General features: G+C 53.0%; 1 protein-coding gene and 1 long non-coding RNA gene across 4 annotated transcripts; one reads left to right on the forward strand and one right to left on the reverse strand.

The window, feature by feature from the left end:
• Nucleotides 1–1,650: 1,650 nt before the first annotated feature.
• LOC118145785 (uncharacterized) lies at nucleotides 1,651–25,527 on the forward strand. The gene is made up of 3 exons (XR_004731234.3): nucleotides 1,651–8,664; nucleotides 15,104–15,183; nucleotides 24,365–25,527. It is a non-coding gene; the product is annotated as an uncharacterized LOC118145785 (long non-coding RNA).
• Nucleotides 12,198–23,181, reverse strand: SERPINH1 (serpin family H member 1). 3 transcript variants are annotated; one of them, XM_009007419.4, is made up of 6 exons: nucleotides 23,114–23,181; nucleotides 21,657–21,700; nucleotides 18,414–19,078; nucleotides 16,223–16,321; nucleotides 15,879–16,111; nucleotides 12,198–13,202 (listed from the first exon to the last, which is right to left on the reverse strand). In XM_009007419.4, the coding sequence occupies exons 3-6, from the start codon at nucleotides 19,033–19,035 to the stop codon at nucleotides 12,900–12,902; spliced, it is 1,257 nt and encodes a 418-aa protein (XP_009005667.1). In that variant the 5' UTR covers nucleotides 19,036–19,078; nucleotides 21,657–21,700; nucleotides 23,114–23,181; the 3' UTR covers nucleotides 12,198–12,899. The 3 variants fall into 3 exon arrangements, with proteins under 3 accessions (XP_009005667.1, XP_078196332.1, XP_009005666.1); XM_078340206.1 differs by having other exon boundaries at nucleotides 21,590–21,700; XM_009007418.4 differs by lacking the exon at nucleotides 21,657–21,700.
• Nucleotides 25,528–26,022: the final 495 nt, after the last annotated feature.

A 26,022-nucleotide genomic window follows, 5' to 3' on the forward strand; every position in this document is an offset into this window, starting at 1 on the left:
ACACACACACACACATACAGAGACAGAGAGAGGTTTCTTCACAGTGAGGTTGGATTTTTTGGCCCAACACAAAAGTAGCCCTCAGAGCTTGTGCCATGTGAGCTCCAATAGTCAGGGACCTGAAGGTAAGACAAGGTCACACTGAAGCCAAAGAATTGGGTACGGAGGCTGTGCTGGTTGGCTGGAGCCTATAATCTCAGCTACTTGGGAAGCCCAGGTGGGTGGATTATTTGAGGTCAGGAAGTCAAGACCAGCCTGGCCAACATGATGAAACCCCGACTTTACAAAAAATACAAAAATTAGCTGGACGTAGTGGCAGGCGCCTGTAATTGCAGCTACTTGGGAGGCTGAGGCACGAGAATGGCTTGAACCTGGGAGGCAGAGATTGCAGTGAGCCAAGATCTCGCCACTGGACTCCAGCCTCAGCAACAGAGCGATACTCTGTCTCAAAAAAAAAAGAAAAAAAAATGCGTGTGGACACCTCCCACCTCCTCTCAGTCCTTCCTCTGACCCACATACCAGGCCCCATGACACACATGCTTCCACAGGCCAGGCAGACCGTGGTGCCTCCTGAGGGCCTCAAGGACGCCCAGGGACAGATGTCTAGGCCACTGGCTCCCAGGGCTTGACCTCTGAAGGGACAGGGCCTGGGAGTCACCTGCCCCGGGGCTGGGGAGAGGACAGTCACAAGCCCCACTTGGAGGACGCTGCGCTCCCTCAGAGAGTGTCAGAATGGAAAGAGAAGTGGGCCCAGTTCCAAGTGTTGGAGACTTAAGATGTCAGAAGAGAATCGCCCAGAAAAAAACCTGAGAGGGGCCGGCCCAGAGCTGTAAGGAGGAACCAGGTGCCTGTGGTGCCTGCAGTGATTCCATCAGGAGACAGTGAGGCCGGGTGTAAAGCCGGGAGCGCTTGCGCAGATGAGGACTGCGGGGTGACCGCTAGATCTGGCAGCTTCTGCTCTGAGCCCAGGGCCAGCCTCTCAACTTCTTCATTTGCAAGCCGGTCCTGACAATGAGATCGGAGCCTCTGATCCGCAGGCCTTCCCTGCTCTGTCCAGTCCAGCCCTCCACTACCGAGAAAGAAGGCCCAGTGGGGGAGGAGGGGCTCTGGTTCCCCACCCTGGGCTGGGACAAGGAGGGCGGGAGCGCACCCTACTCTCCTGGCCCTTCTCAAAGGCAGTCTGTACTCGCGGCCTAGCTCCTCCCTGCGGCCGCCATTTCCTGGCCCCCCGCGGTGTCCCCGTCCGAACCCCTCCCTCTCCCCCTTCCCCCTCCCTTCTGCCTCCTCCCTTCTCCCTCCTCCCTCCTCTCTTTCTCCCTCCCCGCTGCGGGGCCTCACTAAGCAGGGGCGACCGCAACCCCCCCGCAGGCCGCAGGCTCCCGTGCCCCTGCTGCAGCCGCCCTGGAAGGAGAGAGCTCCGCCCGGAGGCGGTGCGAAAAGGGAAATCTTCCCATCCGGCCCAGGGGCGCGGCCCACGCCTGAAACCTGGTGACCCGACCCGAGAGCCCCACCCCGAAGATGCCCAGGCTCGGGAGGGCGTCTCCTCCCACAGAGCCCCGCTACCAGGGCTCTCGGCTCGGAAACAGCAGCACCCCCCAGCCTCGCGCACGCGCACAGTCCCCGCCTGCAGGCTCACCCCGGCCCCACCCCAGGCTCTAGCTCCGCCGCCTGGGCACCCTGGCCCCGCAGAACCTCGGGAAGCGGGATCGGGCCGGTGGGAAAGACAGTGCCCTGGCGAGGGTGGGCGAAAGAGGCCCCGGGACCTGCGAGGGGCAGAACCTGCGCTCCGCCTACCCGCCTGGGGCCGCTGAAAGGCCTGGCTGGGAGACCCTTTCTGGGAGCTGGGCGGAGGCCTCGCTGGAGCCCCAGGAGGCTGGTCTGGGGAAAGGCCGCGATGTTACTCCTCACATAATAGCCCCACCCGTGATATCTGCCGGCGCCCCGCACCGCCCGAGCACCTTGTGACATACTCGGGGGAGAGGGGGCGGTCTGTGTGGACAAGGGTCAGGTGCCATGTCGGACCAGAGCGACGCTTTCGGGAGTCTGCCGCAGGGTGGATGGGTGGTCTAGAGGAAGGGGTGGGAAGGCACTCGGGTTGACCCAGTTCTCAGCCAGAAACCGAGAAATCCTTTTCAGTACCAATCTCCGACCCTCCGCTTCCAATCCCTCACTAAGACCTGTCTGCGCTTCCTGCTAAATAGCAAATCTGCCCACTTTTCTCTGTCTCTATGGCTACCCCTTCTCACCTCATACATCTTGCAATTTGTAATTCGGTCTATGCATCACAGCACGACACTCGGGTGTAAGGAATGCCATGTCTTTATTTTGGTAAATCTCATTAAATACACTGGGAGCCCCCTCCTCTCATTGCCAGGGTTGGCAGGAAATCTAATATTAGTCATTTTCCTGGAGCCTCATCCTCTTTGGGGCTAGTCACAATTCCAGGAGGCTCAAGCCATCCTAAGAATCACTATGGCTTCCCTGGGTCCAAGCCAGGGGGAGCTGGCAGCCCCTCTCCCTCTCCCGAGGGCTTGGCTGGGGAGCTCCCAAAGCCTGCCCAGGTTGTGGTATTTCTGTGCAGTTTTTCCAGGCCCTCCTGCAGCCTCAGCATCTGAGCCCATCCCTCACAGACCCTGCAACCCAGCCTGCAGACACTTGGCCTTTTCTGCACACCTTCATTCCCATAGGCAAGCCACTCCACCCCTCATCCATCAAAGCAGCTGAACTTTCATTCTCTCTCCAACTTGGGCCATCAGTTCAATCCTCTGCTGGATGTGGTGGCGCATGCCTGTAGTTCCAGCTACTTGGGAGACTGAGGCTTGAGCCCAGGAGCTTAAGCCTGCAGTGAGCTCTGATCATTCCACTGTGCTCAAGAGCCCATCTCTTGGTGCAGTGGGAGAACAATGACAAACATTCTCTATGGGCTCAATTCTGGTTCTGGGTGGGCCAAGACACCACATTTTACCTTCCCACCTGCAATGTAAGAAGTTTCCAATTTCTCCACATCCTCACCAACACTTGTTATTTGCCCATCTTTTTCATGTAGTAGTAATTTATTTGGATTGTTCCCAATCTTACATTTTTTCTTACATACCAGTTGGTATCTAATAAATATGAGTAGATATTTATTGTTGTGCGGATGAATGGGAATCCATGAAACAGCTTGTTTGGCAGAAGGATGGACTCAATTTGGTGTCCAGGAGATGTCTGGACATGGTGGTCTGAGCCTGGGAAAGGGGTCTGGGCTGAAGGCGGAGATGGAGACCTCATTGAAATGTGAGCATCACCAGCCCACAGAAGGTAAAAAGGCCATGAGAGAGGGCGACTTTACCCAGCAAGAGTGTGGAAAGTGAGAGATGGATGGGGTCAGGATAGAGTGCTGGGAAACACCCACATTCAGGGGACAGGCAGAGGAAGGAGCCCCAAAGTGGAGGGTGCCCTAAAGCAGCAAAGCAGCAGAGGAGTCAGAGGAAAACTAGAAAGGAAGGTCACCTTGGGAAAGGCGTCAAGGATGAAGTAGTCAGCTGGATTAGAGACCATAATGGCTTCCCTACGATATGGATTTAGAGTCCATTGAAAGACATGGGTAAAATGTCATTACATACTGAAGTTTTGTGATGCGTACTATTTTATAATTGTGTATATGTTGGAATTTTTCCCCTAGGTATGAAATTAATTTTTTTCTTTAAAGTAGCAATGAAGAGATCACTGACCTTGGCAATTGCAGACTCTCTGGAGTGGAAGAAACAGAAGCCTGATTTCAGTGAAAGGGGATAAGAAAGGAGAGAAATCAAGTGTGTTTTCATACCTGATACATAATATACTAACATCTCATTTAGCAATCACTGAGCACATATACCCCAAGTATCCCTGAGAAAAGAGCACATTGTGTGTACAGGCATTAATTACCTTCACAATCCCTTGGTGCCTCCCACACCAGTGTCAGCTGGGACCACTGTCAGCTAGCAGTAAGCCAAGAGTCCTTCCTCAAAAGGAGGAAAACTGCTTCCTCGGAGCACCAGGCTTCACTCCTAAATCATAGACACTCCACTGTGATTCTCCTATCAGAGTTTGCCATGGGTTCAAATACCATCCCATCTGCTGCAGACACTTGAACCACCTTGGGATAGCTGGGCTACCAGGGCCATGTGGGAGAACTGCTTGCCATTCATTCTGGACCACCTGGAAACCTTCCTTTTCTCTGGGCCCCACTCCAACCCGGCAGCCTTATAGGTTACTCAGTAACTTAAAAGGATCAGAGAAACACACCAATACATGTTGCCTCTAAAATACCTAGAAGCCCAAGAAGTGTTGTGCTTATTACCAGCAAGAGGTAGAAAGCCCAGCAAGTTGTCTTTCACTTTGCAGGGTCCTTCCCTGCATGATCCAGAACACTGAACATGCAGGAGCTTCACTTGAGTGGCAGGCCCCTATGTTCTCATGGGATTCACTTTCCATCCTCAGACACACTTGTGTCTTACTGATACATCTGAAGTACCCACTGCTTGTCTCTCTCCCAATCCTAGCAACCTAGTATCATCAATATAGTGGACAAATATAATGGCCTGTGATTCAGGAGGATGATCAAAATCCACATAGACAGAAAACCAGAACTTGAAAACTTCAACAGAAAACCAGAGACTGGAGGAGTTTCAAGACAAGATGAGAAAGGTGTACAGCTATCCCTGCCAAGAGAAAGAAAACTGCTAAGGGGACTGTCTATAGAGGACAAGAAAAACAATTTACCAGATAGTTTCACATCAAGTCACAAAAAAATTATCGTTCCCATAAAAAGACCACACCGGGAATAATAGCATCTGCAACTGAACTCGCCACCTGAGTAAGCTTACGGTAAGGCACTGCCATTCTCCAAGACCCGTGCCTTTTGCACAGACCAAATAGATGAGTTAAAGGAAGTGTGACAGAAATCACCGTTGCATCTTTAAAGTCTTTGATGGTGGCACAAGTTCCAGTGATTCCCCAGAGTTTATTATTGACGTATTATTTTGGTAAGAAGGGGGAGTTTGAGGGACTTCCACTTGATCATTTTGCCATAATGACCTTTATTCCACAGGTCTGGGGGCTCATGTGTGAATTCTACCTATAATTCCAATTATATACCATGCAAGTAAAAAATAATAATAATTGCAGAATGGGTTCAGGGTCCCACTGCAATTGTGTCAAAGCTCCGATTATTACCTGACCCATCTGAGCCTCTACATAGCAACTTTCTGTGTCTTCAGGAATTAACATTAAATAGACTTAACATCCCCTAATCCCTGAAACATCTGAGTATTTTCCTTTCACAGAGCACAATTCTCTGGTGAATGGCCCAGGACCTTTTACAGAAGGCTAAAAGAATGACTCACAGTAAGTATCTCTGGTGCTATCGAAAGGGCTTTTCTGAAGGGTACCAGCCTCTCTTTCGTTTGAGGGACTTTGGGTGAGAAGTTGAGATCTCGTGGCTCAAGTCAGGCTTCCACTTGCCAGCTCTGGAGGGTTTGTGTTTGTCTGTTGGTTGTTTTGTTTTGTTGTTTCTGTTATAGAGATTAAGGGGGGCTGGGTATGGTGGCTCATGCCTGTAATCTCAGCACTTTGGGAGGCTGGGGTGGGTGGATCACTTGAGGTTAGGAGTTCAAGACCAGCCCGGCCAACATGGTGAAACCCTGTCTCTACTAATAATACAAAAATTCACTGGACATAGTGGCACATGCCTGTAATCCCAGCTACTTAGGAGACTGAGGCAGGAGAATAGCTTGAACCCAGGAGGTGGAGGTTGCAGTGAGCCGAGATCATGCCATTGCACTCCAGCCTGGGCGACAGAGCAAGACTCCATCTCAAAAAAAACAAAACAAAAAAAATAAACGAGATTAGGAGGACCTTAAGGGCTGCCCATCTGTTTGGTCTCCTTGGTCCAATTTGGCCCTTGATTGATCAGCCTTTGCTGAAGACATCTGTGGTCAGAACATGCTGATTGCCACCTGAGGTCTGATTTCCTAGGCAGTCGAGTGCTGCTTGCCCTCTGCTCCCCTGGGGTTCCATCATTTCCACTGAAATCATGGCCTCCGTTTCTATGACAGCATCTCCCAGCAGTACGCCCCACCTGCAGAGAACAAGTGCTGCATCACACTTCAAAGGCGCTCCCCTCACCATGTGTTTCTGGGTGCCTTGATGAAGGGAGTGTCTTCCAGTTTCTACAAGAGGAAGTTAATCATGTGGAGCTTAGCCAAGGAGAGTGACTGGGTCACATGGGAACAGTCACCTCAACATTCCTCCCTCCTTAGTCTTTGGATTGCATCTTCTATATTAAACAAGGAACTTCTGGCATCTCGATTTCAATTAGAACAGGCCTTGACTGAATCAGGAGTCAGTCAACCACTCCAAGCTAAGCAAATAAAACCACTCCTAGCTGCTCACACCAGCACATTGAATCTAGAATCTCAGGTAAATGTAACTATATTGATAAATTCAGCCCAGTGAAAATCATATTCCTCCCTCCCTAGACTAGCACCCATAGAAAACATTCTCATGTTATCCAGATTTTTGCTGATGTAAGTTAGCAAAATCTTACAGTTCTTTTGATGTGTGCGCTGCCTCCTCCCAGACTTGACTCGGGAATTAGGCAGGCAAGGATCTAACCCATTACGGGGCTGGAGACAATGTGACTTGGACATGAAGAGAACTGGCCTCCCCTTAGATGACAGATGCCCACCATATTTTGCTCCAGAAGCAGAGTCTAGTTGTCGCCCCTTGAATCTGGGCTGGCCTCATGACTAGCTTTAACCAGGATGATGTATTATAAGTGACTTGATGCAACCTGCAGAGCCCAGGCCTCAGATGGTTAGCTCTTGCCTCCATTCTCCCAGAATCCTGAGGTCACCATACCATGAAGAAACCGGGAAGAAGGACATTGTGGACAGATACTCAGCATCAGCCAACGCAACGATCCCAGCTGAGCCCAGCATCCAGTGATTGCAGTCATCTGAGCAAACCCAGACAATTAAGTCGCTACATGTGGAGTGGCCTGTTACTCAGCAATAAATAACTAAAACACTGCAGGGTAACTTCCAAGACAAGGTCGTTGCAAGGTCTTCAGGCGGGGGCAGGAGCCTCCGCTGGTGGAGGAGCAGGGACTGCTTCTGCCGCAAGGAGGTGCTGTGGAGTAGGGGCTGGTGAGGCCTCTAAATTGCCCAACTCTTTCCATATGACCACTGTTTCATCCTCATGGAGGTCAGTGCCCTAAGTTTCACCTGAGACAAAGCAGTACTGTTAATTCCATTGAGAAATTGACAATGTAGTTTGGCAACGGGCAGCATCAAGTTCATGTTTTAGGAAGTCAGAAGGCCGGGCGTGGTGGCTCACCCCTGTAATCCCAGCACTTTGGGAGGCCAATGTGGGCGGATCACCAGGTCAAGAGATCAAGACCATCCTGGCCAACACCGTAAAACTCTGTCTCTACTAAAAATACAAAAATTAGCTGGGCATGGTGATGCATGCCTGTAGTCCCAACTACTCGGGAGGCTGAGGCAAGAGACTCATTTGAACCTGGAAGTAAGCCAAGATTGCGCCACTGCACTCCAGCCTGGTGACACAGCGAAACTCTGTCTCAAAAAAAAAAAAGAAGAAGTCAGAAAATATGGCTCAGCGCACCCTCCTCTCCTGAGTCTCCCTGCTGAGCTTTTGACCTCTGCTTATACCAAGAGTGGGTAAATGGAGAAATGACATGGAAAGAAAGAAAGGAAAAGAGCTGTCCACTTCTCAGCGTGCGTCTTTTAAATACAAAGCCACTTCCTTATTCTTGCTGGAGCAGCCAGGTGGGTCAGCCTGAACTGGATGCCCCTGAGGGATGGGGCGCTGGAGACCATGTGGTGGAGCTGAGCAGACTGAGAAAAGTCACACTGAAAACACGGAAGAAAGATGGTAGCAAGATGCATGAAGGATGGTGTGTCTCCAGGTCACCTGGAGGGATACTGCTGTGCATGCTGCCACACTTCTGACTAGGGGCCTGGAAGGTTCCCTGGGGGTGGTAGTACCCTTTGAAATAGGCCTTCAAGGATGTGGAGGACTCAACAGGCAGAGATGGGAGAGGCCTGGGACCAGGCAGAGACAGCATGGGCAAACAGGAAAGGGAGATGTGAGAATTGAGAGGGGCTGCAGAGGGAGCAGGAGTGGCAGGACAGAGGACTGGGAAACTGGGAGGGGTTGAGTGGTGAGCGCCATCTGCCCTGCCTCTAAGAACAGTCCCAGACCCACTGTGTGCCTTATCATGTAACAGTTCCATCCTCCACCTCCTACTTCCACCCTCCTCACCAGCCCCTTCCCTATGTTCCAGGGTCACCCTGCCCATCCCAACTGCTGCACCTCTGTTTCAGCTGTTCCTCACATCTGGAATGCCTCTTTTCCTCTTGCCATCCAGCTCTAGCCCCTTCTTCCAGAAGTCTCCCCTGATACTTCAGCCCTGCCTGAACCCAAGGCACTGTGACATCATGGAAAGGATCAGACTTGTCACAGCTGCAGAGAGGTGGGCTCAAATCCCAGCTCTGCTGTATGATCTTGAGTCACTACCTTCACTTATTAGTATCTATTAATAATATTTATTGGCTGTGTGTTTGCCAAGTACCATGGATGGATTACCTCATTTAACTTTCACCACAAGCTTATGAGGTAAGTACTGTTATCATTTCCACCTTACTGCTGAGGAAACTGAAGATCAGAGAAGGTAAGTAATTGACCCAAAGTCATACAGCTAGGGAGTGGCAGAGCTGGGACACCCGTCAGGTCTGTCAGGCTCCAACACCTCTGCTGCTAAACACCACAGTTCCCTCTGGACTGCTTCCTTAGAATGAGCATTTATTAGGCACCTCCTGTGTGCCGGGCGTTGTGCTAGGTGTGGGGATGTAGCAGGACACAGGCAGACGAGGGCATGCTCTCACAGAGGCCACAGCTGGAGTGTCAGGACAACAAGCTCGATGCTGCAGGGGCAAAGATGGGTGACTGCTCCCTGCAAACTGTGGAGTATGGAACTCACACACTTCAGTAACTTCTTCTTCCTCCACAGCCAGGAGACCTGGGTTTCCATGTGGGCCAAGCTCTGCTGTTGCCCTGCTGAGTAGCCTTGAGCTGGCCACTTTACCTCTAAGCCCCAGTCTTCTTGACCATAACATGGGGTAGGAATAGCTATGGAAGTCTGAAAATTAAATGAAATTGGCCAGGCGCAGCGGCTCACGCCTATAATCCCAGCATTTTGGGAGGCCAAGGCAGGTGGATCACGAGGTCAGGGGTTCGAGATCAGCCTGACCAACATGGCGAAACCCCGTCTCTACTAAAAATACAAAAATTAGCTGGCTATGGTGGTGCACACCTATAATCCCAGCCACTCAGGAGCCTGAGGCCGGAAAATCGCTTGAACCCAGGAGGCAGAGGTTGCAATGAGCCAAGGTCACATCACCGCACTCCAGCCTGGGCAACAGATGACTCTATCAAAAAAAAAAAGAGAAAGAAAATTAAATGAAATCATACATGGCAGTGCTGGGCACACAGTAGGCACTCAGGAGAAGGCAAATCTGCATCTCTCCACTTGCATCCACATCTGGGACCCACATAATCCAACAGGCTCGTTATTTCGAGAGTCTTTAACAAGCACCAAGGTGAGAATGACAGGGTGATCCCTCCAGCGGCCTCCAGGTGGCAGGAAAGCTCCACACAAGCCAGTGATGGGCCACGGGCCAGCAACACTGGCTGGCCCAACCTCTAGCCCCCACCCCACCCCTAAGTCGCCCACCTCTGCCACCTGCACTGCCGCTCCCACACCAGCAACCCCAGTCCTCACTGACGGGTGTTTGAGATGCAGCAGCACAGACCTCTTATCCCCCGCCTCACCTGAGTCGGGAGGGAGGAGCGTGGCCTGAAGGCCCACTTTGGGTCATCCCCTTGGTGGCCCCCACACCCAGGCCTGGCTTATTTTACTGCCCATTCCCACTTGGTGTGGGAGCTGTCACAGGCTGAACTTCAGGGCCAGGTAACCTGGGTTCCAGGAGGCCTCTCCTGCCCTTCCTGTGCAGTGAAGCAACTACCCACCAACTAGGATCGAGTCCCAGCTCAGCCTGCACTGACTGTGGGGCCTCAGGCAGCTCACTTAACCTCTCAGCCTGTTACCTCACCTGTAAAATGGGATGATCCCTACCTAGCCAAGCTGTTAGGAAGCTTGGATAAAACTGTACCTATCAAGTACTTGTAACACAGGAGGAGCAAAACACAAAGGACTACCAGCTGGTTTCACTAAAAGCATCATTCTGATCCAGAAATGCCTACTTCCCCTTTAAGACAGCCCACATGCCATCTCCTCCTGGGAGCCTTCCTTTGTCTGCCTAGGCAGTCATGGCTTCCTCCTCTGGACTCCCAAAGCCCTGGAAAAGGCCCTTCTAGAACGGTCCTTTCACTCAGCAAATGTTTTAATGCCTTGTATATGCACGACACTTAATCTAGGTGCAGGACTTATAGCAATAGACAGCCACGGACCCTATCTTCATGGATCTTCCATTCCAGGAGGGGAGGCAGGCAGGGAAGTCATAAGTGGGTCATTTCATAGTGCTACGGCATCAGTAAAGTGAGGAAACATGGTAGAGAAACTGAGATGGGAGAGGGACTGGTTATGTGGGGTAGTCAGGGAAGGCCTCTCTGAGCAGACAACATTTAAGCTGAATCCTGGATAACAAATAGCAACCCTGCAAACATCTGGAACTGCCTGTCAGGCAGAAAGGACAGCTAGTGCAAAGGTCCTGGGGCAGGGGGACAGGCATGACACACCTGGAACACAATGATCCAGGTGCCTGGAACACAGTGAGCACTGAGCACCCGGTCTCTGTCCCTAAGTCTCCACCTCCAGACAACCCACTTGAGGAGAGAGACCTAAATGATTAAGCTGAAGCATACAAAGGCCCTGGGACTCGGCAGTCTTGCTGAAACTTCATCCTGGCAATGACAGGAGTAAATCAGCTGGCCCTTCTGCAAACTTATATATCTCTTGGTGGCTACTGCTGGATTGCTCAGCCAGGTAAGGGTCCCTCCCTGAACCAACAACCCCAGGTCACAATCTTTGGCAGAAGAAAGCTGGAAGTGCCCAGAGAGAAAAATGACCTGCCAAAGGTTAGATGGCAGCAGGCAGCAGAGACAGGGCTCTAGCCCAGTATCCTTTGCTCCTCCACCTCCCTGGCCCCTGGCCCCATCCTGTGCATCCCTCTCCCTCCCTGAGGTATGGTGTCAGGAGCCCTAAGGACCATGAGGCATCCAACCGGAGGACTGTGTTGGGGGCCTCCTCCCCTGCTATAGATCCAACACTTTGGGCCACCTAAGGGCAAGGATCCCCATGAGCTCCTTCCTTCCAAAGTCCAGCCTAAAGTCAGGCAACTTACTAAACGTATGCCTGAGTTTGTACCTGTGGCCTTGGATGTGGCATAAGTTAGCTTGGAATGAAAGGCTAGGGGAGCTAGGCATAGTCCTGGCTCACACCCATAGTCCTCCCTGTAGTCCCAGCTACTCAGGTGGCTGAGGCAGGAGGTTCGCTTGAGCCCAAGAGCCTGAGTCCAGCCTGGGCAACATAGCAAGACCCACCTCTAAAATAAGGGTAAAGAGCCAGGCGTGGTGGCTCACGCTTGTAATCCCAGCACTTTGGGAGGCTGAGGTGGGCAGATCACCTGAGGTCGGGAGTTCAAGACCAGCCTGACCAACATGGAGAAACCCCGTCTCTACTAAAAATACAAAATTAGCCAGGAGGGGTGGCACATGCCTACAGTCCCTGCTGAGGCAGAAGAATCACTTGAACCCGGGAGGCAGGGGTTGCGGTGAGCCAAGATAGCACCATTGCACTCCAGCCTGGGCAATAAGAGCAAAACTTCATCTCAAAAAAAAAAAAAAAAGGATAAAGAAATAAAGAAAGGTGAAGGGACTAAAGACTGGCTCCAGCTCCAGTGCTCTCATTCAGGCCCTGTAGCCACTTCTCCAGGGCTGCCAGAGCCAGAATCATTTCCCAGATCAGCATGGAGTGCACCTGCCACTTGGCACTGTCTGCACAGTGATCTGCCAGCATTCCAGGGCCTGATGTGAACCCTCAGTATCGAGCCTGCCTTAACAGGAGACCTTGTCCCCTGGGAAGAATGGTGTGAGAATCTCCTGATCCAATCTTCCACGCTCCAGCAAAATTTCATTGGAAAAGTTTTATTGAAAAAAAATTGTACAAATAAGTTCTTGGTTTGATAGCAACAAAGGCTCATGTTCCCCCTTCCCTCCCCATCTTTGAAGAACTAAAAAATGAAGAAACAAAAACAAAAAGTTCATCCCCACGAAGCTGGACACAATGCTTCTTGACCAGAGTCTGCCCAGAAGCCCCTCCTGTGAGCTCTTTCTCCATCCACCTCACTGGGGCCAGGTCATTCTGGGGGTGTCTGGTCCCAGGGGCTGCAGCACCTAGTTTTATAGTTGGGAGAGGTTGGGATAGAGCTGGGGAGGTGGCTGAGGTGTTTTAGTGTCAGGAGAAGAGGGCTGGCTGAACCACCTAGTTCAATTTGGTCTCACAGGTGAGAAGATACTTGGCTATAAATATGAACACTGATTGAGGCAGGCTTGATCTGGGACTCTGGGGGCAGGCAGGATGATTACCGGTCAGGTCCCACAGGATGTGGAGTTTCTGGGCTCAGCATCATGGTATCTGGGGCGCACGTCCAAGCGGAGTGAATTCTAGCTGGGAAGGTCCGCTCAGGCACACGGGAACCCTGGTCTGTTTTTCCACCCCCACCCTATGGAGTATCCAAGGCTGGTACTTCACCTCCCCCCAATCCCAATAGCACCCATGTGTCTCAGGAGCCTTCGGCTGCTTCCTGCCATCCTGTGTGCACCCTGAGGCCCTACAACTCGTCTCGCATCTTGTCACCCTTAGGCCGGACCAGGCGCCCAATGAACAGCAGGGAGCTGCTCTGGGTGTCCCGCACCAGGAAGATGAAGGGGTGGTCAGCGTAGAACAGCTTGGGGTTGCGCAGCTCCTCGCGCCCGTAGATGTCTTGGTCAAAGGGGTTGCCATCTGTGTCCAACTCAAAGGCGGTGGCGTGGAACACGCTGGCCAGGTACAGGTCCTTCTTGCCTGACATGCGTGACAAGTCTGCCTTGTTCTTGTCAATGGCCTCGGTCAGGCCCAGCCCAGCCAGGTGTTTCTGTGGAAACAGGGGGGTGTGCCAGGTGAGGCCATGGCATGCCAGGCTCCTCCACCTTTGCAACCTCCACCCCATACCACCCTGACCACTTCCCAGAGAGGAGAGAACCCCTCATTGGCCACCTTCTGTGTGCCACGCATGGTGCTGGGCACTTCAAACCACTCTTTCTCAGTTTTCACTGCAACCCTACAAGGGCTTCTAATTGCCACTTCACAGATGAGGAAGCTGAGACTCAGAAAAACAGCTGAATCCTGGATGACAGGGGTGGGACAACAGCCACTGGAGAAGGGGCTGGGGAAGGATCGGGACCAGGCTGGGGAGGGAGACAATGACCCCTCTCCAGGAACTCCCAGTGTCTACAGCACAAAGAATGTATCCCCGGCACTGCCCAGCTGCAGTGCAGGGACAGGCAGCATGGCACCACCCAGGTGCTTATCTGGAATGCCCACGTCCTGACCCCAGCCCAGAGCCCCGGAGTCTGAATCTCTGGGAGTGGGCACAGATTCCTTCTCACAAACTCCCCAGGTGCTTTCTTAGCATACTCAAATTTGAGAAATACTGATCAAGGACAGCTATGCCCACATCACTCTGGGGCTAAAACATTTCCAGAGTGACAGGATGCCTGGAATTTGCTTCAAAATAATCGGATGCAGAGGGGAATTGGTAGGTAGAGATGGATCACTATTGGCCATGAGCTAATAATACTTGAAGCTGGGTGATAAGACACTTGAGGGTTATTATACTAATCTACTCTTAGTTTATGTTTCCAATGTTCCATAGTAAAGATAAAACACACACACACACACACACACACACACCCCTCCACTGCTCTGCACAGCTCTTGGAAGCCAACCATAAGCTCTTTCACATATGACCTCTGCCTACCTGGCAGCTCCAGCCACATCCCTTGGCATGCCCACCCTCCAGAGGGCCTCAGTGAGCAACTTATATCCTGGATGGCCATCCTGTCTCCCATTAGGGCTCTTTAGAAACCACTTCTTGGCTAGGTGTGGTGGCTTATGCCTATAATCCCAGCACTTTGGGAGGCCAAGGTGGGGGATCACAAGGTCAGGAGTTCGAGACCAGCCTGGCCAACATGGTGAAACCCCATCTCTACTAAAAATACAAAAAAATTTGTTGGGCATAGTGGCAGGCACCTGTAGTCCCAGCTACTCAGGAGGCTAAGGCAAGAGAATCGCTTGAACCCAGAAGGCAGAGGTTGCTGTGAGCCAAGATCATGCCACTGTACTTCAGCCTGGGTTACAGAGTGAGACTCCATCTCAAAAAAAAAAAAGAAACCACTTTCAGGAAGCCTTCCCAAGCCCACAAGATGAGTGGTACCTCACTGGGCCTTCCTGTTACCAGTCTGATGCTGCCTGTCTCTCCCACTTGGCTTGGAGCTCCCTGAGGGCAGGGCCCATGTCCAGGGCTCTCCCTGGCTCTCAGTGCAGGAGAGATGACAGTAAAGGGCTGCAGGCTGAGTGAATGGCAGTGTCCAGGGCCCAGGATTCTGCAGGATAAACTCCACCTCCCTGGCATGGCCTGAGGTCCTAAACCCAGGGGGTCCTGAGACAGGCATTCAAGGTAGGCCCAGCTCTTCCCACCCCGATGACCCTGTACAGGTCATCCGCCTCGAATTTCCCAACTCAATCTACCCCATGGACTGGGGGGTGCTGTCTCCACTGTGGGTTCCAGGAAGACATCAGAGGAACAAGGGGAGAAGGGGATGGGACAACAGCCACTGGAGAAGGGGCTGGGGAAGGATAAGGGCCAGGACCAGGAGGGAGACAGTGACCCCTCTCCAGGATCTCCCAGTGTCTACAGCACAGACCAGTACAAGCTCCATTTGTCCCTGGTTCGGTGCCTAAGCCCCATTTCATCTCCAGCTTTCTCTCTCCAAGCTCTCCAAGCAGCAAGTCTTGCCCGTGAGAACCATCTGTGGCATCCAAGGAAAGAATGACACAACAGTTTCCTGTTTTGAGTAAGTCAAAAATCTCTCTCTTGATCGATAAAAAAGGCCACTATTATGTTTTTACCTTGAGGTCTAATTGCAACTCTGCCACTTATGGGCCTGGGGAACCTTAGGGAGTTACTTACTGTTTCTCTGTGAGCCTCTGCCGACCACCCAGGATAGTTGCGAGGGAGAATCTTGAGCATGTGTGTTAAGTTTCTGGCCACCTTAGAAGACCCATAGCTACCAGTCTTATTATTGCATGATAGATAATCCTCCGGCTTGAACAACCTGTAACTGGGGGCACTTCAGACCTCAGAGGCAGTGCAGTGACCAAGGGTTAGCTCTGGTGCAAGATGTCTGAATTACTAGCTGTGTGACTTTGCACAGGTTACTTAACCTTTCTGAGCCTCAGTTTCCTCATCTCTAAGATGAAATTTCTAGCCCCATCTAATAAAGTTGTTTTGAGGATTAAAAGAATTTAATATATATAAAGTGCTTAGAAGAATGCCTAGCATACAGGAAGTGTTCCATTATATTTAGCTGCTGGTATTATCATCATCTTCCCAAGGGCAGGGCCCAACCTCCTGCCCCAGCTTATCCCATCACAGAGCCCAGCACTGCCTGGACAACCAGGGGGGCTCAGGACAGACCTGCTGAATTGGTGAGTGGGATCTCCCCCTGGTTCCAAGCCCTGCAGGCCCCAGGGCTGGGCCACCCCTTACCTGCAGGTCATGGGTCACCTCCACCACACCCTTGGGCAGGGAGATGGCGACAGCCTTCTTCTGCATCTTCCCCATCCAGATTTTCAGCTGTTCTTTGGTTAGCAGCTTTTCAAGGCGCTCGAGGGGCTCCACGTGGTGGGGCATGAGGATGATGAGGCTGGAGAGCTTGTGGGCCAGGGGCATCTCCACGATTTGCAGCTTTTCCTTCTCATCATCATAGTAGTTGTAGAGGCCTGGGAAAGGAGCGGTGAGGACATTGGGCACCCTGTGTTCAGGGGTGAGTCAGACCCCAAGTACCCTTGGAACCCCACCCACCTTGACACCCTGCTCCTCCCGGCACCTACCTGTCCGGTGCATCATCATGACACCCACAGTATAGGATCGAGTCACCATGAAGCCACGGTTGTCCACCATCTTGTGATGGAATTTCTCATCCCAGTGTGCTGTAGTTGGGGGCAGAACACAGGGTCAGAGACACATGGCCACCCCACCGACACAATTATAGCCCACCCCAGCTGCAGACCCTTGATTTATCCCTGCCACAGGTCTTTGCTCCATTCTTTTGGGCCCAGCTGTAGCCCCCCTTCCCCTGAGTACCCATTCCACAGAGTCCACGTTCCCAGCTTTGGGAAGGATCTTGGCCCCAGGACATGCCATCTGAGGATGAGGCTCCCTACAGTCACTGCCTGGCTGCTCCCACATGGCAGAGAATTAATTCCACCCTAGCTCAGCCACCTCTATGGCCACTCCCAGCTCTGGCAATTGTCAGATATTTTGAAAACATGCTCTGAGCTGGGCTTTCTTCCCTGCCTGGTACCTGAGGGACAGTTGTGCCCTGGGCAGGAAGTGCCCCATGACTACTGTCATTTTTTTTTCTTTTTTTTTGAGACAAGGTCCCACTCCGTGCCCCAGCTGGAGTGCAGTGGTGCAATCATGACGCACTGCAGCCTTGAATTACCAGGCTCCAGCGATCCTCCTACCTCAGCCTCCAGAGTAGCTGGGACTACCAGCATGTGCCACCACACCTGGCTAATTTTTTGTAGAGATGGGGTTTCACCATCTTACCCAGGCAGCTCTTGAATTCCTGCACTTATGTTATTCACCCTCCTTGGCCTCCCAAAGTGCTAGGATTACAAGTGTGAGCCACTAAACTCAGCCCATTCTTCATTTTTTTCTGCAAGTTCTGTCTCCATGACCAGAAAATAACAATAAAAAAATGCCTGAGAGTGGCCTGAATCCTGCCCTTGCTCACAGCCAGACCTGTGTTCCATTCCAAGCTCAGCCACTGACTCTGGGAGACCTCACCTCTCCTAGTTTGGTCTCATTTGTAAAACCAGGGTTACTTCATCCTCACAGCAAACTGTGAGAATAGTACTGTCTATCTATGTAGGTACTCAGAAACATTGATTAACCCCATATCTAGTCTTCAACTGAAGACAGAGGCATCTGCACCTGAGGCCTGGCTCTGCTTCCTCCTCTCTGAGCCTCAGTTCCCTCACTGTGAAATGAAGGTAACACTGTCTGTGCCCCCAATGTTGCTTTAAGGATTCTGGGTCTTGGCTGGGCACAGTGGCTCACAGCTGTAATTCCAGTGCTTTGAGAGGCCGAGGCCGGCAGATCACTTGAGGCCAGGAGTTTGAGACCAGCCTGGGCAACATGACAAAACTCTGTCACTACTAAAAATACAAAAATTAGCTGGGCATGGTGGTAGGCACCTATAATCCCAGCTACTCAGGAGGCTGAGGCAGGAGAATTGCTTTAACTTGGGAGTCCGAGGCTGTAGTGGGCCATGATTGTGCCACTGTACTCCAGCCTGGGTGACAGAGCAGCTCCATCTCAAAATAAAAATAATTTTTTAGGCCGGGCGCGGTGGCTTACGCCTATAATCCCAGCACTTTGGGAGACCGAGGCAGGTGGATCACGAGGTCAAGAGATTGAGACCATCCTGGTCAACATGGTGAAACACTGTCTCTACTAAAAATATAAAAATTAGCTGGGCATGGTGGTGGTATGTAGTCCCAGCTATTCGGGAGGCTGAGGCAGGAGAATTGCTTGAACCCAGGAGGTGGAGGTTGCGGTGAGCCGAGATCGTGCCATTGCACTCCAGCCTGGGTAACAAGAGCGAAACTCCGTCTCAAAACAAACAAAAATAACAAACAACAACAAAAAATAATAATAATTTTTAAAAAAAGGATTCAATTTCTTTGTCCAGCTCACTACTGAGGCAAAATGGATTACAAAATTTTATTCATTCCAAGACATACAAGGACACTTGGATGAAATTTGGTCTGAATATATTCCATGGAGTCCCTCTGGGGTCTCGGCTCCCTGAATCATTCCTTTAGATGCTGCTACCTGTCTCTGAATCTAGTTTCCAGTCTGTACCAAAGCTGAGTGACAGTCCTACTCCCTGAGTTGTTACAGCATAAATGAGAGGCAGTGAAGGATGGAGTGCACAGAATGCTGTCCTACGTCTTGTATGGGGATCCTGGGAGGAAGAGGGGGAGGAGGACCCCTGAGCGCGCCCTGACTCACGCTTGAAGAACATGGCGTTGACAAGCAGGGCTCCGTCCGTGCGCTCCACATCCTGGGTGACCTCGGGCAGCTTGCCGTCGGTGGTCTGTGCGGCCCACTCGTTGATGGACTGCAGCGCACTGCGCTTGTCGCGGAAGTTGATCTTGGAGTGCTCGCAGTTGTAGTGCTGCTTGCTGCTGCGCACAAAGTCATCAGCGAAGCTCACTGAGCTGGGTCCGTACAGGCGGCTGCCCAGCTTCCAGGTCACATTGCGTGCCGTGGAGTTGCTGAGTGAGCGCAGCAGCTCGCCCAGGCCGGCGTGCACCTCCTCATCGCGCAGCTGCTCAGCGCTCAGCACTGCCTTGGCCTGCGACGCCGTGGTTGCCTTGCCACCCAGCGACACGAGTCCCAGCGACGATGCCACCACCACGGGCGACACCAGGATGTTCTCTACCGCCTGGTCCTTGGCCATGGCCTGGTAGAGGCTGAAGGCCAGGCCGGCGCTGCGCTCAGCCAGCGTGGCTGCCTTGGGGCTCAGCTTCTCAGCAGTGCCAGGAGCTGCTGCGGCTGCAGGTTTCTTCACCTCGGCCGCCAGGGCCATCGCCAGGAGGCAAAAAGCGCTGAGAAGCAGGAGGGAGCGCATGGCTGGGAGGTGGTTTGTGTGCACCAAGGTGGACCTGTGAGGGCTGCACAGACAGGGTGGCCTTGAAGCCCATGGCCTTCCTACCCAACAACCACCCCCGGCCCTCTGGCTGCCACAAGTACCCTGGAGATGGGGACAAGAGAGCCCACAGTCCAGTAATACCATACCTCACTCTAGGCTGCCAGCCTCTCAGGGACCTCTGTGACATCCCCACCCAAAGCAGGGCTCCCAGCAAGTCACCACCAGACCACCTTATCGATTTCCTGCACCAGCCAGCCAACATTTCCACTTCTTTGTGTGTTTATTACATACATATTTCTGCCCCTAAGTAGACTGTGGCCTCCAGAAGGACAGAAAACCTAGCCAATCTGATCGCCACTATATCCCCTGTGCCCAGCACGCAGTAGTCTCAGCTCTTCCTGAATGAAGCTAAAACAGGGTCACTTGGCCAGACCTGGGGTCCTCATCATGTCAGCCCTGATCTCACATGACCCTAGGGGCCCTTTTCCAGTGAGAAAAAGCAGCAGCTAGGGCTGAACGTCTGCAGGAAGCCCAGATGCCTGGGCAAGGAATGAGGGACAGAGCTGGAGGGCTGTCCCGCCCTCATGCCTTTCATTCTGTTCTGGGATGTTAATGAGTCACCGTTTGGCTCACTCATTAAAAGGAGAGCTCAGATGCTCTGCTCTGCTGCCCCAAGGGTAACCTTGAGAAGGCACGTGTCCTGTGTCCTCTCGGCCTCAGTCTCCCTTTTCCAAGCTGAAGGGTCCAGGTCTCCATGCCCAAGGCCTCTATCTGGGCAGGAACTTGGCATGCCCATCTGCCCACAGTGCCCCCTCCCACCCCATTCAGATGGGAAATCCCCACGACAAAAGCTCCTGGGAAACTGACTCCTTTGAAGACTTGGTGGGGGTGGAGAGGAGGCTTCCTGCCATAGCACAAGGACAGGATACTAGGGAAGGGGGTGAGACACACAGCTCAATAGAGCAATGACCCCCTCCCCCATCATCAGAAGCTGGCCAGATGTGCACTCAGCCTCCAAGGAAGCTGGAGCCACGTCAGACTCCAATCTGCTCTCCCATCTGACAGCCACAGCCACACAGGCCATCTGCTCCAAGGAATCAGGGTTGCCCACAGGCCTCCTCCCCAAGCCCCAGCAGTAGCAGTGGCCCCAAGGACAAGCCCCAGTCCCCTCTCTGGGGCCTCCAATTGGGACAGTCTCTGTTCCTGGGATACTTCCAGGCTCCCTCTCTCGCTTCAGGCCATTATGCCCCTTTACGACAGGAGAGGGTGTTTATGCAACACACAGGAGAGATGACGGGGCAAAGGGAAGGCTAGAAGGACCCCTGGTGGAGGCTGCAATCCCACTGCTCTGATGGATTCCGACTAGTGGTCATCCTTGAAGAAGACCGAGCATTTGAGATCTTGGTGGAAGACCCTCAGGACTCTGGCTGCACTGGATTTCTGCGAAGATTCTACTGTTGCCATCCCAAAAACCTGAACAGGTCCCCCATCTTCTGGAACTGCCACGCTCCTCAGAGCTTTGAAGGTGGTGCAGTACAAGAGAAGCAAAGGGCCCAAGGTGAGGAGAGGAGGGAAGGCCCGGAGATCTACAAATGCCTGGAAGGAGGTGGGAAATCTGTCTCACCCTAAAATGAAGGGAGGATCTTGGGGCCTAGAATATACCCCAGGACACCTATCTCCCGGCCCTGGCTTCTTCCCTGCCAGAACTGGAACCTCAAAGGCAGAGCGACCATATAATTTATTGCACAAACAAGGACACCTATGAGAGTAAAATGGGGACTACTAATTATTCTGCCAGGACAATAGGCATATGGCCACCCTATTCGAAAGCCACCTCTGATCCAGATGCTGGAGCTCAGACCACAGCACAGGCTGCCAGCCTCCCTTCCCCAAGGAGGCAGCTCAAGAGCCCACTCCCAGCCATGCCACGTGGCAGGTACCATCTTGACAGCCCCCACCCCACCAGCCAGAACCTCAAAGGACTGGGAGGGGCTTCCAAGCAAGCTCCAAATAACTGGTTTGGGATTCCTCAGGCAGCCCGCTAGGCTAGGCCTGCAGCAGCTTAGCGCCAGCTTCTGGTGGTGACGTGGCAGTCAGGAGGTTGAACTATCTCCACAGGCCGGCAGAGGGGGGCTTCCAGCCTGGGAAGCAGGCCTGGTTCAGGTCCCAGGGGTGCCACGCATTAGCCAGGGAACTCCAGGAGCCTTCTTTGGCCTTAGTTCCTTTCCCATCTGCACATGGATCCCTGAAGGGAAATACCCGCTGGGGAGAAGGGTGGCCCCGTTAAAGCCAGCAGCAGGAACGGAGGAAGGCAAGTTACTGCAAGCAGGCCAGTCTCCCACAGCCCAGCCCATCTTGCCACAGAGAAATGCCAGCCCTCGGGCCAAGGTTAGCTGAGTCCCACAAAGAAAACACAAGATTGCCTAGCCAGGGCGGCGCCCACAGCTAGCCAGACTGAGCAGGGTCTGGAAGGGCAGGGGAGGAGATGACGGGGCCATTAGAGAGTCCCAAACACTTGAGGGGTCTAAAGTACCTGGAAACTGCCTCAGAGGGAGGTCAATGCCATAGAGAGTCCCAAACACTTGAGGGGTCTAAAGTACCTGGAAACTGCCTCAGAGGGAGGTCAATGCCTGCCTTTTTCATTCTGAAAAAAAACAGAAGAGTGAGGAGGATGGGAGCCGGCAGAGGAGAGGTGGTGAGGAGGCCCCTGATGCAGAGGGAACAACCAGTTCCCGATCTACAGGGACCTTGGAGGTCAATCACCTCACTGTTCAATGGGAGAAACTGAGGCCAGGGCAGGGGGCCACCCCAGGTCCCTCGGGATAAACAGAGGTCTGCCTTCCTAGCACAGGGCTTCCTCCTCTCAGAAGCACATGGAGGCCCTCCTGAAGGCGGCATCGGTGTCCTGTTACACAGCCAGTACCAAAAAAAAAATCTCTGCTGGGAATCCTGGTGACAGAGGAGACAAAGGAAGGGACAGGAAGGGGGATGGGTACATAAACCATCTGAAGACAGGAGGGTGTGGCCCCGACTAGAATTCCATTGAACCAAAGCCCCCTCATTTTCCCCCAGGCCTCCATCCCGGCCCAGCAGTCCAGAGGGACCAGCCGGAAACCAGGAAGAGGAGGGGCTGGGACTCTGGGCCAGTCTGGAAGTGCATTCATTCTCCTTCCTCCTCTCCAGCCACCTCAGGAATGTCTCTAAGCTGGGGGGCAGGGAACCCCAGTCTCTGGAAGTGAGATCCTGCAGTTTAAACCCTCCCGTTACTCCAAGAACCCGGTGGCAGTGGGCAGGAGAGACTCAAATCCTCCTAGTCAGCTCCTTAATCCCCAGAGCTAAGCAGACCCTAATGACCCCCACTCCCTTTTTCCGAGGGGAGGGAGCCTCGCTGGCCAAGTCTTTCCTTTGGCTGCCATCATCTAGGCTGCAAGCTGCTGATCAGAAATTGAGCCACTGTCGCCCACTTCTATCAGAGCACATGGACCCCTAGAGTCAAGACGATTTCACCTCTTTTCCCACCACCCTACTACCTTCAGGAGGCTGATGCCCTCAGCAAGCCTGTGAGGAGGCTGGGCCACTAATCACTGCTGCCCCTGGGTCTCAACTCCAGAACGGAAGGGACCTGGAACTGCAAGGCCAGCCTGTCCTCCCTATCCATGCTGGAAGAGGCACCAGACCCCATCTCCTTCCTCCTCGGTTTGTTTCCGCAGAGGCTCTGCTCTCAGCCTCCAGCCCCCTTTACACAGCACCTACTAAAGGTCTCTGCCACCACCACCTTCTAAGGGTCTCTGCGCTTTCCCCCAATCCTCCGAGTGCACGGGCTCCCACCCTGGCTCGGATCTCTGCCCTAGCCCTCAGCTGGCTCCATCACCAGCTAGCTCTGGGCTCCCGATTCCAAACCCTCCAGCGGCCCCCAAAGTGCCGAGAACTCCAGTTTGCAGGCTCTGGCTTGGCCCCCAACGCCTGGCAGGGTCCCTTCGCCCCTCTCACTCCCTTGCGCACCCCCAAATTGCTCTGAGCTCCCGCAGGCCGCACGCGGGCGTCCCCCGCCCCTCACCTGGGTCGGGCTGGGCGGGCGCCGGGATGGGAGTCTCGCTCCCGAGCCGCGACACGATTCTACTCTTCGCCCGCTCCCCTGCTCCCGGTATCTATATATGGCAGTCCCCACCCCCTCCGGCCCGTCCCGAGAAACTTCTGGAAAGTTGGAAACGCTTCCGGAGGGCGCCCCAGCTCCGTCAAAAAAAAAGCCAAAGACCTCCCCCAAACTTCCCCGGCCCGCGGCCCCTCCCTCTGCCGGCGCCTCCCGGCCCCTGGGTCCTACTGCCCCCCTCGGCGGCCCGGGCTGAGGGGCCCCGGGAGTCCCCACCGGGACCAGCGTGTCCTTCGGAGTGCGAGTCTCCTCCCACCCCACCAGGCTCTCTGCACTAGCCAGCCCGCTCCTGATCGCACATTCCTTCAGGCGCCCCTTTCCCCGCAGGGACTTTGCCCCGAGCAAAGCCATCGCCCATTTTCTCCACTCTCCCAATTTTCAAGGTGAAACATAATTGAGTTCGGGGTGCACCCTTCTCCCTCTCAGGGGAGATTGTCAGGCTTCGGAAGGCAGCGCCTTTTCTCCATGCTTGTTCATCCAAAAAAACGTCAACCTCAGAGATGGCCAGAGGGAGAGGGAGCAGACCAGCCCCGCTACCTTCCTGGCACTGGGAAAGTTCAAGTCTTGGAGTAATAGAGGCAGAGATACCTAGGGAACGTCAGGTGGTCTGGCTGGGCTTGGAGGGGTGCACAGGAAGAAAAACCTGGCTCCATTCAACAAGGTGCTGTGTGACCCTAAGCAGGTTACTTTCCCTTTCTGGGCCTCTGTTCTCTTTAGCTGTGAAATGTGGTGTTAAGTCATCCTTTGCTATTTTCCCCTCTCTCTCTCTCTTTCTCAATCCCTGTCATCTTGGCCCTCTCCCGATTGCAATCCCTCCCACAGGCCTCAGGTCTCTCTGTCAATTCCTACCCCACCCTTGCAGACTGATAGCTACTTGACCTCGGAGTTAAGCCAGGGTATTCATTACTGTTCTGGGTGCTGAGGACACAGCTGAGAGCTGAACAGAGTCCTCCCCCCATGCGATGTCCATCTGAGGGGTATGTGTGGGTTAGTAGGGAGCTCAGTGAGGCAGATTATTTAGGAAACCCCCCACACCCAGTCCTCTTTAGTAGTTTAATGATAGATCTTGGATGGAGACAGTATGGAGAGGAAGGGACAGGGTAGGGACTCTTCATTCATTCATTCAACAAACTGTGTGGAGCATCTTCTTTCTTCTAGGTGCATCCGTGGATCCTGGAGAGGAAAAAATCCCAGCACCCAGCAAATGAGTCAGTCACCTGGGTCCCTGCCCTCTGTTAGTGGCTGTGGGGAAGCCTAGTAGATGTGACAAACCTCTTTGTCTGGGTAGGCTGCTGCTGCTCAGAGTCTTTTGGGTACAAGAACTGTGGGAAATCTCAGATCCCAAAAGCTTCAGACTCTGAGATTCAAGGTAAAAGAATAAGAGATTACTTCCACTAAAAGCCCCCATGGAGTCTTTGAATCCAGCTAAGGATTCTTAACATGTTAAAGTCTCAGAATTGAAAGATTTTGGAATAAATGTATTAAAGATTCTGAGCTACGAGGCATCTCAGAGGTCCGAAATTCCTGTCTGCAGCCCCAGGCAGAAGCCCTCTCTTCGGTATCCCAAAATGGCCAGCACCCAAGCACCTCTAAGAAGAGCGAGCTTACCTCCTTCAGAGGCAGCCCCTCATTCTTTTTCAGGACAGGTCTGATTATTAACAAAACCTGGCAGCCTTGGCATGGTGTCCATCTCTTTGAGGTGGCTGTCGTGGTTCTCATGTGCTTCCTCCTGCCTCACCTATATATTGCTTTTAAAGATAAATCCTAGGCCGGACATGGTGGTTCATGCCTGTAATCCCACCACTTTGGGAGGCCGAGGAGGGTGGATCACCTGAGGTCAGGAGTTTAAGACCAGCCTGGCCAAAATGGTGAAATGCTATCTCTAATAAAAATATAAAAACTAGTCAGGTGTGGTGGTATGTGCCTGTAATCCCAGCTACTCACGAGGCTGCGGCAACAGAATCACTTGAACCTGGGAGGTGGTAATTGCAGTGAGCTGAGATCATGCCACTACACTCCAACCTGGGTGACAGAGAGAGACTCCATCTCAAAAAAAAAGACCAGGGACAGTGGCCATGCCTGTAATCCCAGTACTTTGGGAGGCCAAGGCAGGTGGATCACCTAAGGTCAGGAGTTCAAGACCAGCCTGACCAACATGGAGAAACCCCATCTCTACTAAAAATACAAAAAATTTTCCAGATGTGATGACGCATGCCTGTAGTCCCAGCTACTTGGAAGGCTGAGGCAGGAGAATGACTTGAACCCGGGAGGTGGAGGTTGCTGCGAGCTGAGATCATGCCATTGCACTCCAGCCTGGGCGACAAGAGGGAAACTCTGTCTCAAAAAAAAAAGAAACAGAAAAAGAAAAGATAAATCCTTTTTTATCCAAGGAGGCCTCCTGGGTCCCAGGCCAGACCCCACTCTTGGCTCCCCAACCCCCACATTGGCCCTCAGGCTTCCCTGTGACTTGGTCAGTGAGCTGAGAGCAGGGCAGAAACAAAGAGTGCCCATCAATGCTGGCAGAATGGAGAGGGTGGCCTGGGCTTGCCACAGGTTCAGATGTCAAATCCCAATGAGACATCCTTCCTCTGTGCTCTTAGGTCTCTTAGCTCTCTTAGGCCTCACCAACACCTGAGGGAGAGGCTGAGAGTGCTGTGACGGTCCCCTTTTGTCGAGGGATAAACCGAGGCTCATGCTGATACATAGACCCAGAATCATAGGAGGTCACAGGAGAGCGGACCTGCCTTTACAGACAGGGGAGCTGAGGCCTAGGGAGGGCTGGGTCTGAAGGCCCTCGGCTGGACTCCCTGACCCCC

This window comes from Callithrix jacchus, chromosome 10 (assembly GCF_049354715.1).
Source record: "Callithrix jacchus isolate 240 chromosome 10, calJac240_pri, whole genome shotgun sequence".
Taxonomy (NCBI): domain Eukaryota; kingdom Metazoa; phylum Chordata; class Mammalia; order Primates; family Cebidae; genus Callithrix; species Callithrix jacchus.